The following is a 19444-nucleotide window of genomic DNA, read 5'->3' as shown; positions in this document are numbered from 1 at the left end:
CAGTCAGTGCTCTTAACCTCTGAGCCATCTCTCCACCACGTAGACTATTCCTTTACACTGGGTGAATATATGTCACTGTGACTGGCTTAATAAAGAGGTTGATTGGCCAATGGCTGGACAGGTAGAGGTTCGGCAGGACTGGCAGACAAAAAGAGAGGCAAAGAGGAGGAAGGGTCTTGAGAGTCTTGAGATGCAGAGGAAGCCGGAGATGAACTTGTGCTGAAAAAGGTACAGAGCCACATGACAGAGTGTAGATAAGAAATATGGGCTAATTTAAGTTATACGAGCTAGTTAGTGGCAAACCGAACTATCGGCTGAGCAGTCATAATTAACAATAGGTCTCTGTGTGGTTATTTGGGATCCGGCTGGCGGGACAGAAAGTCCACCTACAATTGTCATTTTCTAGGGTTCATTCCTGTGCACCCCCACCCACTCACCTCACATCCCTCCACATCATTATTCTCTTTAACTACTCACAGCAATCCAGGCATCCTGCATGAGTATTAGCCTTCCTTTGTACAAGTATTTCCACTGCTTGGTATATCATAGGTGTTCAACAATTGAGCTGGTTCTTCCCACACCTCCCTCAATTCACTCTGCATCTGACTTCATTACCTCAAACGGTTACTAGGACTCTCGGCTGAGTTGGACTGAGATGCCTTCTCTGGGTTTTCAAACGTGTTGACAACATTCTTTTGGAATGTTCTTACCTGCTAGGTTGCCACGATACCAATTCCCAGTTTCCATGTTTCCCTCTGGCCTTTTCTTGCCTCCCTGGCAGGTTGACCCATGTTCATCAAGTTATTTTATTAAAATGTCTCAAGGCCCGCTATATATTTAAAGTCTTAAAGTACTGCACATATTTAACATAGTACTGCACACATTTTAGTTAACACAGTACTGCATACATTTTAGTTAACACAGTACTGCATACATTTTAGTTAACACAGTACTGCATACATTTTAGTTAACACAGCACTGCACACATTTTAGTTAACACAGCACCTGCACAGTGTGGCATTGTCACACTTGCATACAACATATCAGATCAGGGTAGCTGTATCTGTCACCTTGGGCATACATCATTTGTGTTATTAACCTCTTTTTTACTCTGTTCTCAGGGAATCTTCTCTAAGCATGATGTTTCATTACCCCACACATGCAGAATACTTTCCACAATCTTAATTCTATACTACCCTTCCCTTTAAATTGCATGTATGTGTATAATCTTGTATACTTGCCATGTATTACAACTACTGAATGATTCAGACACATCAAACTTCAGGTGTCCAAATGAAAACTTGGAAAATCCCTTGCGTCCACGATAAATCAGTTTATCATTTTACAAACTGGGATTCCAGAAATGACCCTTGACAACTGCTCTCCTTTCTTCCAAGCCATTCCACACCTTATCAACTGTATCACGTACCTCTCAAATGAAATTCACTCTCAAAATCGCCATTACAATGAGTTATTCCAGTTATCTTCCGGTTTTGCCTGGATTACTGACTCACGCTCCTAACTGGCTTTAATGGAACCCCCTTCAGCCACCAGGAAGATTACTGCCTTGTTGTAAAGGACAAGATGCATGTTTGGTCCCCACGGTCCTCTACAGACTGGGTTCATAATAACACAGTAACCTGCCCAATCTCTGGGCTCCAGTCTGTTTTGGTTCTTAGATGGCACCAGGCAAGACGGTCTCTGCATTAGCTCCTGGTTTCCAGCTCTCACTTCCTTCAGCTCCCACTGAAGCTTCAGCCAGCATTTCTCAAACTCTAATCTGCACAAGTCTTGGGGTGGGGGTGGGGCTCCCATTAAAAGGTGGGATCTGATTTGGTTAGATCTGGGTGAGACCTGAGACGGCCACCATCCCACATTACGCTCAGGTCAACTATCCAGTGGTCAGTATGGAGGAACACAGCTTGAGCTCTCAGCCTCAGTGTCTCCCAGGAGGGCTGTCTCTGATCTCACCTCACAAACACTAATGGCTCAGCGAGCTCCAGACTCACCTTCCTGCTGGCTCATGAAACATTCCATGGTAGCTTTTGCTCACCACTGTAACCCAGTCTCCCCACCCCCACTGACCTAGTGTCTGGCTCAGTTGTTTCTTGTGAGATGAATACCATCTACTGAATCAGTCCCTGACTTAGGCTGAGTCACCTTCCTTCATGATGCTGACCCCATGGTTCACTGCCTTAAAGTTAACAACCACAGAAATCCAGCTCATCTTTAGTTAACACTTAAGGTATTGTCTGATTCTGCTGAAATTCACTCATGTGGGGTTTACAGAGCAATGGCCAATGATTTGCTTTTTTCGTTTGTTTTTTTGTTTTTCAAGACAGGGTTTCTCTGTGTAGCTTTAGAGCCTTTCCTAGAACTCACAAAGATTTGCCTGGCTCTGCCTCCCGGGTGTTGGGATTAAAGGCATGTGCCACCACCGCCCGGCGATTTGCTATGTATTGACATTTGATTTGCTATATATTGACTTCTTTACTCTCACAGGCCAGTTGGCACTAGTACAGTCTACCAGTACTCCAGATTCTACTGCACCAGGCACAGGAGAAGCAGAAAAACAAGCAAACAAAAAACAAACAAAACAACAACAACAAAAAGCAAATGCCAGTCACTATTGTCAGATCCACATCGACACCTTAGTGGGAAGGATGCCACAGAGGAGGGCAGAGGCAGGAGGAAGAGATACCTTACTTTTTGTCATTTAAAAAAAAAAAAAAAGCAAAAACCAAAAACGATTGCTTAAGCCAGGTGTGGTGGTGCATGCATTTAATCCCAGCACTTAAAAGGCAGACACAGGTGGTTCTCCATGAGTTCAAGGCCAGCCTGTTTTACCACAGCAAGGTGCAGGCAGCCAAATCTACACAATGAGACGCTGCCTCAAACAACAACAACAATCAACAAACAAACATACATACACATTAAAAAAACTAATTTAAATAAAAATCATTGCTTAAATTCTCACAAAAGTCACTTTTCCTTATATTTAGAAAAAGGGCTAAAATGCAGTAGAAAAATTATATGTTAAGAGCTAAGTAGAAAGACTGGAGCTTTTGCATAAAATAAGTTGCAGTGGGGGATATAATACAAGAGCTTAACTGTACAGAACACACAACAGGAAGAAGAAATATCACTGTTGCCAAGAGAACTGCCTGCAAAGACGTGCTAAAGCGAAGGCTAAAAATAAACAAGCAGATTCACAAACATGTGCACAGTGCGGATGTAAAACCCAGAACTGCCATTGCCTTTGACTAATAAATGAGTAAAACTAATCGTCACATTTAATATCAGAAAGGAACACCTCTTGACACTTAGCTACATCAATGCATTATCTGAGGAAACGCTATTGGTCTCTGGATCCGAAGTTTTAAACACGTTGTCGTGGGTTGTGGCTTACTTTGAAATAAAACTAAAACCAAAACAACTCCTTACAATCTAACAATTTGGTAAACTTGTTGACATGTTCAGTTAAAAATACATTTGGACAGGGACTGGCTGTTCTTCTAGAAGACCCAGATTCAGTTCCCAGGACTCACACGGTGGTTCATAACCATCCATAACTCTAGTTCCAGTGGCAGCCATTTACGTTAAAAAAAACCTTAAAAAATTTTTAGACAAAAACCTTGCATGTTTGAACTTTATTTATTTTATTTTATTTTATTTTATTTTTTAAATCCTGGCGTGATCACACACCTGAAGGCCTGGGAATTGAACCCAGGTCTCTGGAACATCAGTCAGTGCTCTTAACCACTGAGCCATCTCTCTTCCTTCTGATTTTTTTTTTTGAGACTGTAGCCTCGGCTGTCCTGGAGCTTACTCTGTAGACCATGCTGGCCTCAAACGCATAGACTGCCTCTGCTGGGATTAAGGGTATGCGTCACCACTGCCCAGCAAATTTATGTAATTTAACTGTGTATCGGGGAGATCGTTTGTCTCTGGATGAGGGTGGGGGATGCTCCTGCCACATTAAGTGCCCACAGTGTAAGACACAACACCAGATGTAAATGATTACTAGAAAAGTAAAGAACAAAATAAAATTAAAAACACTGTTAACAGGGACCAGCAAGATGGTTCAGTAAAGGGACTTGCTGCCAAGCCTGAAGGGCTGAGTTTGAGTCCCAGATCCAGAAGGTGGGGAACAGAAACAACAGACTCCTACAAATTGTTCTCTGGCCTCCATGCATGGGCACTATGGTTTGTGTTCACTCCAACACACACGCACACACACACGTAAAAATTAACACAGAATTAATATCAGTATGCTATGAACTGTACAAACACACAGAGTTTTTTTTTTCTGAAAGCACAAATCTGGAAGACTATATTTTTCAGACTATTTCTTCTCCAGCTGATATTCCAAAGCAAACAACTGTCTTTGTTTTATCTTAATGATGAAGTCACAGTTTTGCTAAAATAAGGAGTTATTTTAATTATGTATGACCTCAAAATTTTATAAATTATCCCCCAATGCATATTTCCAAATTTAGAGTATCATTTAGTCAACATTAGCAAATGCCTGATGTTAGATGACGTTTACTAAGCAGAGTTACTAAGCCGGCCTTTTCTTACTATACCACAGAGAAGAAGCACACACTTGAACAACGAGAGGCAGGGCACTAAAACTAGCATTCTAAGTGGCAAGGTAGGTGGCTGAGGTCTTAACCGTGTAGGGAGGATGGGGCAGAGTTAGGACTCAGTCCAGCCCAGGCCTTGCTTGCCTTCTACATCTCCTAGCTGTGGGACACTGGGCAAACTGCTTAGCCTCTTTAAGACTGATTTGTGCAACGAGAAATCTATCTGGATGCTTAGGGAAGGAGGTAAAATGCTAAACAGTTCGTGAAAAATGGTGGCTATTTTCATGGGGACCACAGGAATGTGCTGAGAATACTTCTGAATCTGACGCAGTAAAGCTATTAAATACTTGTCTGTAATATTACATTCCCAGGTGAGTGACATAAGATATTAAAGTTGGCAATTATTCTCAAATTATTTTAGAAGCCAAATGCGAAGCCAAGTAGGAGCTCTACTGGAGTGTTTTCTGGGAATGGGCAGACTAATCCTTAAGTTTATATAGGTGAGAGGGGTGAAGGGTATTTTAAAGCTGTAACAATTAAGGCGTTGGAGATGATCAAACAGGAAATTAAGACAAAACAGAAGGGTATTAAGGAAAAAATATGGTCAGTGAATGTAATTCAAATAAGCAAAGAAACAATGTGGACTGTGACCTGTTTTCAATTATCAACCGCATCTGATAACAAAATTACTATATTTAAAAATTAAAAATATATTGCTAAAAATAAAACTTTAGGGGTTGGGGATTTAGCTCAGTGGTAGAGCGCTTGCCTAGCAAGCGCAAGGGCCGGGGTTCGATCCTCAGCTCAAAAAATAAACAAATAAATAAAAATAAAAATAAAACAAAACTTTAAAAAGAATAGCTAGAGATATATTTTGGAGTTTGAGAGGGATTTTGTGGAGAATTGAAACAAATCCTCACGATAAAACAATCATTTCTCAAATGTCAGTACAGCTATCACAAGTCAAGACAAGAGTGATAAATGAGGAAAGCGTGCTTGGAGCTTCCAGCAAAAGGTCAATCTTTTGAGGTAAAATGACTTAACCATCAATTTTTAAGTGAACCAAGCAATAGAAAAATGAGGAAAATCTATAAAAAGGCAGGCTGAGAGGCATAGATGAACAGCAAGGGAAAGCCACAGAAATCTCTACAAATGAAATTAACTTGGTAATACTTCCTGTTTACCATAATCATCAGAAATAAACAAAGGCTACAGAGATGGCTCAGCAGGCAAAGGCTCTTGCCACCAGCCTGACAACCTGAGTTTATGTGAGCCCCAGAAGGCGTGGGGTGGGGAAAAAGAACACTTCCACGCTTATCCTTTGACTCTGTGTACACACAAGCATGTTCTGCCCTCCCATAAACACAAGGGAGTTCGCTGGGAGACGGTGTCTCCTAGGAATGTCAGAAGCTACACCCATAAACGTCTCACTGCTCAAATGACCTAGAGAAGACAATACCAATGGATACCACGTCAAAGTGGACAGGGGAAAGTTCCCAAGGCCTCAACCCCACACAAAGAACTCCTGGCAACTGAGGAATGCTGGGGATGGGAGAGGTGGTCTTCTGTAGGGAAGAGTACACCAATTGGGTGTCCAGCACCAAAAGTTCGGCCCTGGAAACATGCATACAAGTAACATTAGATAGCCTGAGCAGGTAACACTTAGGAATATATATGTACACACATATTTACATGTGATAATAATTAGTAAAAGAAGATGGGTATGTGGTAGGGCTTGGAGGGAGGATGTGGGTTCTGGGAATGATTTGAAGTTTTCTTTTAACTGCTGAGCCATCTCTCCAGTTTCCAGAAAATTCTATACAGTACTACTGAGAGGAAATACTTGTAGACATATTTTAGAGTGAACTTAATGCTCTGAAGCTCTTTTTCAGAGTTCCTATCCTCTGGTTCAACAGATCCTCATATAATATAGTGTATTTCTTGGTACCATATCCATCGTTGGAACTGTTCTGTGAGGCAGACTGGCACTTCTGCAAACCAGAGCATTCTGGACAGCAGATTCCCTTAGGCTTTGCAAATGGAAACCAAGAGATTGAGACCCCGGGTCTGTGAAGTAGAGCTTTGCTCTTCCCTTCCTGCCGCTCCTGTCCACCTCTTCCTAGCCCCAGTTCTTAATGATCTTGAATAACTCAGTACCAGTTGTTCTGTCCCCTAGCTCCCGAGCCTGGAGGACAAGGCCTCTTCTTCAAGCTTCTGGATTCTAATAACCTCGAAGACTCTAAGTCAATGGGTGAACAATATCTATATCTTGCAAGGTACAGCATCTATCTGTTGTGTGAGGGTACACATGTGCCTTCTCACTTTTCAACTATCATTTGTTTGTTTGTTTATCTATTTTAAAATTTTATTTATTTATTATGTATACAGCATGTGTGACTGCAGGTCATAAGAGGGCACCAGATCTTATTACAGATGGTTGTAAGCCACCATGTGGTTGCTGGGAATTGAACTCAGGACCTCTGGAAGAGCAGTCAGTGCTCTTAACCTCTGAGCCATCTCTCCAGCCCCCATTTGTTGGTTTTTAATCATTTGTTCTTCATAGAATACAAAAGCTGCTGTTGGTAGAAGCACATGCCTGCCACACAGTGATAAAAGCACACATTCTAAACCCAAGGAGAGGTAAAAATCCAGCTTCATTATTTGATGAGCAGATGGACTTGGGCAAATTCCATGGATGAGGTTAGAACATGATTTATAGAAGGCACGGGGAAGGAATTTTGTTGAATGGATAAACACACTCTCTTCCCTGTTACAACATAAAAATCACATTTCTTTTTCTACAAACTGTTTTCATATGATGTCTAGAGGATTTTCACTTGTGACACAGAAAAATATAATTTTTGTTCCTTAAGCTTTATTCTGAAACTGTTTCAAATTAGAGACCTGTTGCTATAAAGATATAACAGATCAGCACAACGATTAATAATAACAATGTAGATTCTCTCATTTTGTTACAACTGTCGTCTAGCTATGTATCTGCACTGGTGACTTTTTCCTGCAAATCTCCTGACAAGTTGGTGGCATTGTGACCCTTGACCTGTGTTATGTCAATGCATGTTTTGAAGAAAAGACCATTCCGTAACACAACCATGGTACTATTATGAAAACCAGTAAACTTAACGCTGGTGTTCTCACCTAAAATTTAGTCTACATTGAATTTTTGTCAATTTCCACCCCTTGGTCCTCAAGTAAGACAGGCCACTGTCAGCCAGATGCTGGAGCAGAGTTCAGTAGATAGATTATTTTTTCTCCCCCAACCAGGATCAAATAGAGAATCCCATTATATTGCATTTAGTTGTAGACACAGAACTGCCACATAATATTCCACCTGCTAACATACAATCCTTCTATCTAACGAGTATCTTTTAAAGGACGTCTGATTTATATTCTTTTCTTGCTGCTGTTGTTATAAACAATGATGGGGCAAGAATTCCTTTACAAGATCTTTGTATTTATATCTTATCCATTCTTTAGAGTGACTTACTATGTATCATATAGGGTCTAGCTGAACAGCATAAGTTGAGACAATTATTTTAACAGCAAAACAAAACAAAACAACAACAACAACAAAAAACCCAAAACCCACAAGGAACTCCTTACAGAAGTTGTGTAAAGACTAGAGAGATCTGGGAGGTAAGACGGGATGGTAAATATACTATCAATGACCTTTTCAAGGCTGAGGAACAAAGAGCCTGGATTGTCCCATCCTAGACACTCAGAGGGCCCTTGTGCACTGATACACTTTGTTCCTAAGGAGGGAGGAGGGACGTTCATTAAAGAGACATTTTGGAGAGGAGAGGAAATGCCTGACATTCCTTTTCCATCTCCTCTACAACTTAAAACAAACAGTAAAGAATTGTGCCACTATAAACACAGAAACCCATGAAAAATTTGCAGTGATTTGGAAAAAAACAAATAAAAATATGTTTGACAGTGCCTGTAAAACTGGAGTCTCATCATTATCTCAAGTGAAGAAAAACAAAATACTGTAGAGTTAGGAAAAATGAAACCAAATGACTCTGAAATATGTTAAATGTAAAAGTCTAAACAAGTCGGCGTGAAGTTTAAGCAACGGGACTGGCTGGTTGATTCAGCAATATGGTTTGTTATGTGTGCCGGAGGATGCAGGATTACATTCCAGGTGTGATGATATCTTCTACGATTTCTAACTGTCTCAAGAGGAGAAGGGGACTGGCAAGAGACAGCACCAAGGGAGGACAGCCAAGCTGGTGAGGTTGTGAATCTCCTGGAAGTCCCCACGATTTCAGAGCCCGTAACTTCCACAAGGCATCAGGGACTGACTGAACAATGTGTTCTTCAGCACTCATTATTCCACCACACGACTCGGTGGCGAGGAAGGGTCAGGGCTGACATTTCACTATCTAAGCAGCGCCCAGTAGTAACTCAAACCCCGATGGGCACGAGGCAGAGAAGGGCTGAAGGTAAGGTCACTTTATTCCACAGCCCCACAGATGGCCTCGCATTCCTCCGGGTGGGCAGGAAGTTTTCCAAGCTGACAGCCAGGAGCAAGGCATTTTCAGAACACTGCCCCAAGTGATTAACTTCCTGTGTGAAAGCTCACTGCTGCTCTTGCATTCCTCAGGGTGCACACACGGCCTGTCATCTCAGAGGATGTTGCTCTTCCCCAGGAAGAGGAAGGAACCAGTTGGCTGGATGTGGGGGCTGAGGGCTGCTGGCATTTTCTGCATGCCTTTGCCTCAGCTGTGGGAACTGGGGATGCATCTTGGATTCCCAGGCAGAGGGGAGCCTGGGGTGTCACTGGGGGCCAGTCCTGGTGCAGAAACACAGTACCTCAGGAAGTCAGGGGCAGAAATGAGAGCTGTAACTTCAACACCTCCAGTCCCAGAAACATGCTCAGTTTCTCAAGGGATCTACAATGATTGTTCACCATGTTAGGCGGCCAATGGCACATTATAAAGAATCCTTCTGTACGGTTGCCTGTTTTAAAGAACACACTTAACATAGAAAAGGAAACCTCTTCTGTCATCAGGAGTAAAGAAACAGAACAATGTCTAACCATGGCAGTTTATATAAATTTGATTTGTACACATTTTTTTGGTAAATTCATTACGTTTTCTTTCTCTATGACTCTGAAACATAAAGAAGTCAACTCAAGCCCGGGTGGTGGTGGCGCACGCCTTTAATCCCAGCACTCGGGAGGCAGAGGCAGGTGGATCTCTGTGAGTTCGAGGCCAGCCTGGTCTATAGAGCAAGATCTAGGACAGGCACCAAAAGTACACAGAGAAACCCTGTCTCAAATAACAAACAAACAAACAAACAAACAAACAAAAAAGAAGCTCAAGTCAGCAATTTTTCTGGAGGTGGGGGAGGTCATACCTGTATAATATAACCTGGACTTACTGTCACACTTTTTACTGAAGAGAGATTAATGTAGATGGGAAAGGACAACCTCGGCCTACACCATTTCCTTCACAGGGAGATGAATAGAAGACTAAGGTATTGAGATCTCTGTTCAGAAAACAAGATGCCGTGTTCCTTCGACACACCAACATTTCTGTCGTTGGTGCTTTAAGATCAATCTCTCAGTCTTCCCAGGGAAAGGCCTGTTTTGCCTTTAAAACCTCAGTGGTTTCCATGACATGCGGCTGTGAGGGCTTTAAGAGCAAGGGTCTAACTGATCTGGAAAGTTTCCCCATCTCCGCTTCTTCCATTTTAAAGATTGCACCTGAGAAACTGAAGACGCATTTTGACTTCTGACAGGAGACTTGAGAAGATGCATTTTTTCCTCATTTACTTTTGTTAAGTACGCACTTTGTTTCTTCAGCGCCTTTGACAATTTAATTATTTCACAGATTTCAGTTTTCTAAAGAGGACTAATTTTAAGACATTTCTTAGATCTTTAAAAAATTATTCTTTTATTCCTACCGAGCACCCTAGAATCTAACATTCAACATCATTGTGTAACTTAATGCATTTACTATTGGATGAAATAAAGACAAAGAGCCTTTAATTAAAGAAAGTAACATTGAGGGGTGTTAAGTGTCCAGCCTGGGTCCCACAGTCACCTGAGCACTTCCTTCCAAACCCTCAGTGCGAGAGCGGGACACAGACACTAGAGCCACTGAGACATTGCTTTGAAACACACAACCCCGCCTGCTTACTATGAGCCACTAGCATATCTGGTCTTAGAAACCATATTTACTACACTTATAAATCAACTGCAGCCTTATAAAAACTACCTGACCTACTCCAAATTGAGGAGCTGCTTGTGGGTAAACTCAAGAACGTTAACACTGGGAGAGGAGAGGAGGCAGGAGGCCAGAACATCATGAGTTACAGGGGCACCCGCATTTTTTTAAAGATTAATTTGTTTGTTTTTATCTGTGCGGATGTTTAGTCTGCATGTATGTCTGTAAGGAAGACAGTGTTGGATGCCCTGGAACTGGAGTTATAGACGGTTGTTAGCTGCCATGTGGGTGCTAGGACTTGAACCTGGGTACTCTGGAAAAGCCAGTGCTCTTTACCACTGGGCCATCTCTCCAGCCTGCACGTGCATTTTCAGCTGTCAAAGATATACATTTTAGTTTAGAGACATTTAAATTTGCAGACACTGTGTTCTTTCAAATAAGTCCTCCCAAATCTTTGCTTACATAAGCAGTTAGAAACTGAAATAACTCTGAACTAGTTACACAATGTTGTCTGGTAACCAGGATGTACTGTTGCCACAACACCCATGGAAATATTCTGTCTGCAAGTCTACTCTCCCTGTGTCCACATGTGTGTCAATATAACATTGTTTGGTAGATAGTATGTACCATAGGGTCCATGAAAGTGGGCAACCTTTCTCTTTCCTCTAATAGGCTGAGGTCAAAACCTTGGCAAAAGAGAAGCCAATGCACTTTGCTGAGAAATGTGACTCTAAATGACATGCAGCAGTGACTTCCCAAAGTCACAGAGACAGCAGAGAATCTCCTTTCCCCGATTCTATGGCCCAAGACAAGAAAACCACAATTATTTTTCTCTTCATGGCTCTTTGTCAAGATGAGGCTGAGTCAGAAGATATTCCCAGCTGCCCCGAGACTATTCAGTGCTACACCTCACTGTCCCCTAGGAGAGGAGATAGGGAATCCCACAGCCGACATTCAATCTGTCAGGAAATCCTCTTGGCTCAACCTTCAAAATGTCTTCAGAGCCCTGCCGTCCATCACCACCTCCCCGGAGCCTGTCTGTGTCAAGACACCACTGCCAGAGGTGACTTCCTTACTTTTCTAGTTACTGCCCAGTTCCCACTGCCCCTGCAGGACTTCCTTTCCCAGATGGCACCTGCCATGGGACAGCTCGCTGGCGCTCGCTCCCTCCCTCTCTCTCTCTCTCTCTCTCTCTCTCTCTCTCTCTCTCTCCAGGGTTTCTCTGTGTAACAGTCCTGGCTGTCCTGGACCTCAGTCTGTAGACCAGGCTGGCCTCGAACTCACAGAGATCCGCCTGTCTCTGCCTCCTAAGAGCTGGAACTAAAGGTGTGCTCCACCACACCCAGCATGGCAGGTGTCTTGACCACACTCCTGCGACCTTTTGCTACTGTCCAAAGCCTTCTGTGTTTTTCTTCACTTTTGTGTTTTTTTTTTTTTTAATCCACTATTCTAAAAACTTTATGTGTTTAATCTGAGACTTGCCTGTTTCCCTGATTAGGATGTAAAATGGAGCTTTTCTGGACAGGTTTTAATTGACTGTTTTCTTCTCATTTCTTTAAAACCAAGAATGGGGAGCAATACAGAATAATAGCTCCTTGATAAATATTTACTGAGGGACATGGGTGTATATGAGTGGGCATCCTTCCAGGATTCGGTCCCATCTGCCATCTGTTGGATAAGGCAATGCAAAGAACCCAGACTAGCCAGGTGTAGAGGGAAAAGGCCGAGCGAGGCAAGGTGGTCACAAGTTTAAGGTCATCCAGAACTACAAAGCCACACCTCAGGAAGGGAGGAAAGGAAGTGTGAGTGTGTGTGTGTGTGTGTGTGTGTGTGTGTGTGTGTGTGTGTGTGTTATGAGTGAAGGAGAAAAAGAGATATCCAGAAGTAGATTACTGTGCATTTTATTATCATGGTGCACATCTTCAAACACTTTAAAGGAATATACTAAACTTTGCTTTGCTTACCTGAAATATTCTAGTTAAAAAAAAAAAAACAATTCCTACCCATCTCTGCTCAGGCTAATGGCTGATTTCTCCTGGAAAAGTCTTCTATTATCGTCTCCAGGCGACTAAGAACCTCTTCTGGAACACCACTCTTACCGACATGTCCTTGACAGTCCCTGTACTTGACATCAAGAACGCTGAAGCTGACATTGGTTCCCTCCACAGTTACCTTGTTCTCATCAGCCGAGAGCGAGTGCTGCTGAGCTACCTCAGGGTAGCACCTTGCAAATGCTTCTCTGGGAAGCCTGTCTTTATTATAAATAACTAATGTGACCTGCAATGCTCTCCCCAACTCTAAAGAAAGGCATACACGCCGGGCGGCGGTGGCGCACGCCTTTAATCCCAGCACTCGGGAGGCAGAGCCAGGCAGATCTCTGTGAGTTCATTGCCAGCCTGGTCTACAGAGTGAGTTCCAGGACAGGCTCCAAAGCGACACAGAGAAACCCTGTACGCATTACATTTACGCACACATCATGGCCGGGATAAAGGTAAAGATATTTCTCAGCTCTTTGAGGAGAAGCCTGTGTTTGGATCCTTGTTCTTCAGAAGAACAACTGTAAGAGTGCTAACTGCATTTTGTTCATCTACCTGTAGGACAAGCAATGAAGCTAATACATTAAAACTTCAGACTGTAATTTACCTGAGCCCCGAGGAACCACACATCTAGCCTGCCCTCTACCCAGGATTACTGGCTCTCACCACCATGCCCAGCTGATGCAAGGGTTTGGGAATACAGACCTCCTGCATACATGGCCTGCACTATACAGACAGTACCATCTCTTTAGTCCCAACAAACACCTTCAATTTTATTTCTATTTAAAGAGAGTGGTGAAGAGGATCTGGGACACCCTGTGTAGCCACATCATAGGTGGCTAATGCTAAATGCCTAAGGACAATCTTTTTTTTTTTTTTCAAGACAGGGTTTCTCTGTGTAGTTTTGGTGCCTGTCTGAAACTTGATCTTTACACCAGGCTAGCCTTGAACTCAGAGATCCACCTGCCTCTGCCTCCAGAGTGCCTCACCACCATCCAGCTTTTTTTTTTTTTTTTCCTTAATACAGTCTTGTCCCAGGTTAGGGATGGAATCAGGAGTTCAAACACACTAGTCAAACCTCAACTACTGAGCCATATCCCAGCCACCCCTAATTTAAAGTTTGATGTCAGAATCTTGGTCTAGGTTTATGAAAATACTAAGATTCAAACCAGAATCCTGAAGAAAAGATTCTTTAAAAAGCCAAAAAACTATATAATAAGACACTTGATCTAATCAAAATAAAGATTAAGGCATTCGAGAAGATCAACATTTTAAAACCATGCCTATATGACATCCAGGACCAATCTTTCGCAGAGAAGCATTTTTTTTTTTTTTTTTTTTTTTGGTACAATCAAGCTTTTGAGATCTCTCAGCTTATTTTGACCCCCCCAAATATTTTATCAAAATTTCTGCCAGGCCTTAGAGATAGAAGTACAAACCACAAAGACATCGAATGCCTTAATTTCTTCTCTATGGAGGATAGCTGAGTCTCATGTTAGTGTGCCTTCCGTGTGCCAGTTCCTACCGATACATCTCCAGTCCTTGTCTTCTGGCATAGAGTCTCACTATATAACTCACGGTGGCCTGAAACTCAAAACCCTCCTGCCTCTGGCTCCCAAATTCTAAGATTAGAGACAAGTGCCATAGGGTCTGGCATCAGGACTTTCAAAAATCAGTTCTCTAACATCGGGCAGTGGTGGCGCACGCCTGTAATCCCAGCACTCAGGAGGCAGAGGCAGGTGGATCTCTGAGTTCGAGGCCAGCCTGGTCTACAGAGCTAGTCCAGGATAGGCTCCAAAGCTACAGAGAAACCCTGTCTCGAAGGAAAAAAAAAATCAGTTCTCTGAAATGTTTCTTGTAAAGTGAAGTCACTGATGTTAGACTGACTTCATTTTTTTTTTTAAAAAAAGGCAGTTTCACATAATCCAGGCTAATGTTCCCTTCTTGTGGATAATGTAGTAGTCAATCTTACTTGTGTTTTATAATAACTGTCAACCTCGTCATGTCTGTTATCCAGAGCTCCTTTTCAAAGTCTCATAGATGCCTTGTAAACTAGTTGCCTCTGGTACCTCCCGGGTTACCTCCAAGGGACAGACACCCTTTGCCCGAGCTGGTAACAGGCCCATCCTTCACAGCAAACTCTTGAGACTGTTGAGAGATCACAAGCCAGGAGTCTTTGCAAAGGTTAAAGGTTACTGGCAGGAAGCCTGTGTCTCAATAAAGAGAACAAAAATTTCTAACGATCTGAGAGAGTTTCTAGGTCAGGAACGCTAAATTTTAGTCTGCTGGACATGTCAAGGAGGGAGCCCATGCCTAACCTGTCTACAAGACAAAACACTCAACTCACTGGAATCTATGGTCAATGGCATATGCTGTGACAGATTCATTGAAGATTTACTTACTATAGGGAGAGTATAGTGCAAATTTCAGGTAGCTAGTTAGTGCTTAACTTGACAAGCCATTCATTCATGCAGACCAGCTTCACCAGTTGATTCCGGCTTTCCCTCTGGCAAGGAGCTCCTCCTGGTTGCCACCATGTGGTGCTTGTCACCACAATGTCCCATGGAAAGAATGTCCTCTGCTGAGCATTAATGCTGAGAGGACTTCAGAACTGGAGCACTTCCTGGTACCGGCAGAACTCCGCGGCAGTCGATACTATTCTGGGCATCTACTCCTATGTCCGGCTGTGTTTCTTTAAAATTTCACCTGCCATATGGAACTAAAAGGACAGCTTGGCAGTAGTGCTGTCCACGACACCACTGCGCTCACTTCCTGTTCTCATAGCAAGGCGCGTGCCCTGGGCTGGGGGACCCGTGATTTGTGTACCAGGACGAGCAGATTCAGAAGGTAAAAGGCTCAGGCTCTGATTCCCCCCGCCCCCAGGATGCAGAATATCAGATAATTTTTATAAACAAAATTGCAAGGACTGGGGAGACCGTCTTTCTGGATAATCCATCAAGAGTAACAGGAACAAAGGGAAGGAACTGACGTCCTTAGAGCTTCCAGAGGCAAATCTAGAAGGCAAGCAACTCCGAAAGACGACAAAGCAGGCAGTCTGCGCCCTGACAACCCTGTAATATCCCAGGGGCAGGAGCGGGGAGCGGGAGGGTGAGTTAGACCCAGTTTAGGGGCTTCAAAGGAAAGGCTGTTCAGAAACTTACTGTTACTGCTCCCTCTGGTGGCTGTTTAGAAACTTAAAAATGACTGGTGCCACGCCTTGCTAGGCTGAAATGCTCCGTTACTCAGCCCGCGCTGTATCCCCGCCTCACGCACTTTTTAAGGAAAGAGGCTGAGATAAATAATTGAGCGCTGCTTAAGTTAAAACAGAACTTACTGTGGTAGAATCAAAGGAAAGGACGTCCACAACAGGGGGAGAACAGCTCTGCAGATCCATCACCTCGAGTTTCGGATTAATCTGTGCGTGTTCACAAAATAAGTTAATGTAACATCTATCGTAAGAAACCAAACACTATTGTTAAAAAAAAAATCCAACTAGCATTCTTAATATAGTCTAGAAATAAAGCATGTATTCACTGACAAGCACACAAATATTGGCAAAATATGAATTCACTAAATCTACTAGTGAACATGATATTGACTATGTTGAACATAAGCCAGAAATAGTTATTTTTACATTATAAAAGCAATGTTATTTACTTACATAGGAATATTAGAGTAGGAAGACCCACCTCAAGAGATGCAGAAAAAAATCCTAGCCAGTACATTAAAATGAGAAAAAGAAATAAAACGTTAAGATGTAAGAATCAGAGGAAGGAATAAACTTTCATTCAAAAACGGGCGATTACCTCTAGAGAAATAATCAGAATCTGCTGCTGAGGCCTCAGCCCCACTAAGAGACCTGAGGGCCTGCTAGCCCCAACCAACACACAAACCAAATGGATTTCAACACGAAGTTGAAATATGGACACATCAAATACTATAGAACTGAAGAGAATTCCTGGGGAATTCACAGGAAAGCCTAACACTTCTGTTGACATGAAGAAGTCTCAAACAGAAAGTGTACCGTACAGTTTAGAAGCAAGGTGCATTATGGGAGATAAACATAGTGAGACACAATGGCTACCTTCGTTAACGGACAAGGGGACTGAGAGGTCTAAAGACCGACTAGGTACATGGATCCCTGCTAGGAAGGGTAGGCAGGGGTTAAGTAGAACCCAAATGTGATGTTCGAACAGTCTAACTAGTCTGAATAAACAAGTAAGATCTTCATTATAGCCAGAGGCAGAGAAGGGCATCTGAAAAGCTGCAAAAGCAAACTGTAAGGAGAAACATGTCTGTGATCACACCTGATGTGGAGATCAGAATGAATATAAAGTCTATGGGAAAAAATCTCCAGGAGTGAAAACCTGAGGGCTAATGAGCATCTGAAGAGGGGCTGAGCAGCATTATTCCTGAGAACTAGACGGCTTGGTATGTCAGCCCGGACCGTGGACTACGCTGACCGTGAACTACATACCCTGTGGGAATGCCTGTAACTCAGTCACCACAGCACACACAGCGGTGAAATAGGAGCAGAGCACATACAAACTGTCAGTTCATGTTACATACACATCTCCAGGCTTTTATAGGAAATAAAAAGACAAGTTACGGAAAATATACTCAATTCAATCCAATTTATCCAAAAGTTCCTGGATTTCAAAGCGAAACAATATTTAACTATAGATTTGAAAATATGCATGTATTAAAATTACAGAGAAAAGGGGATGATTTTCTGGACTGATGACTACCTCTGAGGGGAGTTGTTTCTAAATTCGAAGGCCCCCAAATGTACCAAATAAAATTCAGTCACCTCAATACAAAGACGTGAAGCAAGGACTTTATAGCAAACAATGGTACCAGCACTTCGTGCACTTAGGGGCCAGAAAAAAAATGCTAGCCGATTGTTCAGCGACAGAGGACACTTATGAAGGAGATACAGCTCAGCACTTCTCCACACAAAAATAAAAACAAACCCAGCTTTAGAAAACAAATCAGAGAGGCACGGTGAGATAAAGAGTCTCCCGGTACAGTGGCAGAGGGTGGGCATGGTACAAATGAGCCAAAGCACAGGGGCAGGAAAAAGACAGAGACTGAAGGTCGACAGACGTCAAATTACAAAGAGTGAAGAAATCAACAAAAACCATGAGGCTGGGGTCTAAAGTGCTTTCGAGAGACCCATCTGGGAGAGACATCAGACATGACCCTAACTGTAGGCTGAGCCCCTGGCAAGAAGAGCAGAATTCATTTTAAAATACTCAGGCTTGGTGGGCACAGCTGTAGTTATAATCATTACATTTTGTTTCTCCATGCGTGTGCACGCACGCATGCACACCTACACATGTGAGTGCACCTTGGTACATGGGTAAGAGGCTTAAGGAGAACTTGTGAGATTGGTTCTTCGCTTCTACCATGTGGATCCCAGAGACTGGACTCGGGGTTGTCTGGCTGGGCTGCAAGTTTTTACCTGCTGAGCCAGCTTGCTGGCCTGGTTTTGTTCTGGGGACTGATCTCTCCACGGCTATGCACCACAAGCTGGTCTCAAACTCCAGTGTCTCCCAAGCGTTGTTATATGTGCCTATCCTCAGTCCTCTAGCTGTAGTTTTAGGAAAGTTAAATACATCTTATAACTATCCAGCCCCGTGTTAGAGCGGAGGGGTGCCGGGCGGTGGTGGCACACACCTGTAATCCCAGCACTCGGGAGGCAGAGCCAGGCGGATCTCTGTGAGTTCGAGGCCAGCCTGGGCTACAGAGCGAGTTCCAGGAAAGGCACAAAGCTATACAGAGAAACCTTGTCTAGAAAAAAAAATAGAGCGTTGGGGCACAAGGAAGACACAGGACGGCAGGGAGATATCTCGGTCACCCAGCAGCTCTTCTTCCTTCCAGCTGTTGACAGCAGAAAACAAACAGCAGTCCACCCATCTCTGGGAAGACACCTGGCTGACTTTATGCTCATTAATCTTAGGCGAACCTGCCAGAGACATTTTACTCTTTTCTCTACTGCCACCTAGTGTCCGCAGAGAAACGGTCAACATTCGTTCCCTCCTCTGAAATAGAAAATGCTCAGAAAGCTAAGTTACAAGGAGAGAGGAGGCATCTCCTGTAAGAAACAAAACAAATCCCTTTGACTTTCTGTCAGTTTGGAATGTATGAAACTACAAGTGTTTTACTACATGGTAGCCAAAAACCGCTGCCTTGAAATGGGTGGGATTGAGAGGCTGGGTTCTCATCGGCTCAACAGCGGGGTACAACTGAGATTTATGAATGAGGGGAAGGTTGTGTAGGACCTTAAGGTCCCTCCACACCCTGCTCTGAGGGTCTACACGGAGGAGTCTAAGAACATCAGCACCTGTAATGCAGTCTGTAAAGTTTCCCTAGACTAGACGTTCCTGATGGGCGAGGAAGGGGTCCTAAAGCGAGGACCCCCAGCAGCGTCGGCTGACAGGGCCAGATTTTAACTTTTATTAAACTGAAGTACTGCAACAGATGGGTAAAGATGCCCAATGAGCCACAGTGCCAGGGCTGCAACTCCAGCATGATCGGCTACTACTCCCTCCAATTCTCATGTGGATAAATATGTTACTGACGGTCAGTATTTGTATTTGAAGTAATATGGAATAATTTATGTAAAGAC

At 43.1% G+C, this 19444-nt stretch overlaps 1 protein-coding gene across 3 annotated transcripts in view; it reads right to left on the bottom strand.

The window, feature by feature from the left end:
* Positions 1 to 19444, bottom strand: part of Poc1b (POC1 centriolar protein B) — a 108555-nt gene that overhangs the window by 17790 nt on the left and 71321 nt on the right. For all 3 annotated transcript variants that reach the window (XM_036169729.1, XM_036169727.1, XM_036169728.1), the window contains exon 10: positions 16148 to 16228. In XM_036169729.1, coding sequence (XP_036025622.1) covers positions 16148 to 16228 — 81 coding nt within the window. The remainder of the gene's footprint in view (positions 1 to 16147; positions 16229 to 19444) is intronic.

This window comes from Onychomys torridus, chromosome 20 (assembly GCF_903995425.1).
Source record: "Onychomys torridus chromosome 20, mOncTor1.1, whole genome shotgun sequence".
Lineage (NCBI taxonomy): Eukaryota > Metazoa > Chordata > Mammalia > Rodentia > Cricetidae > Onychomys > Onychomys torridus.
This window is presented reverse-complemented; position numbering and strand designations above follow the sequence as displayed.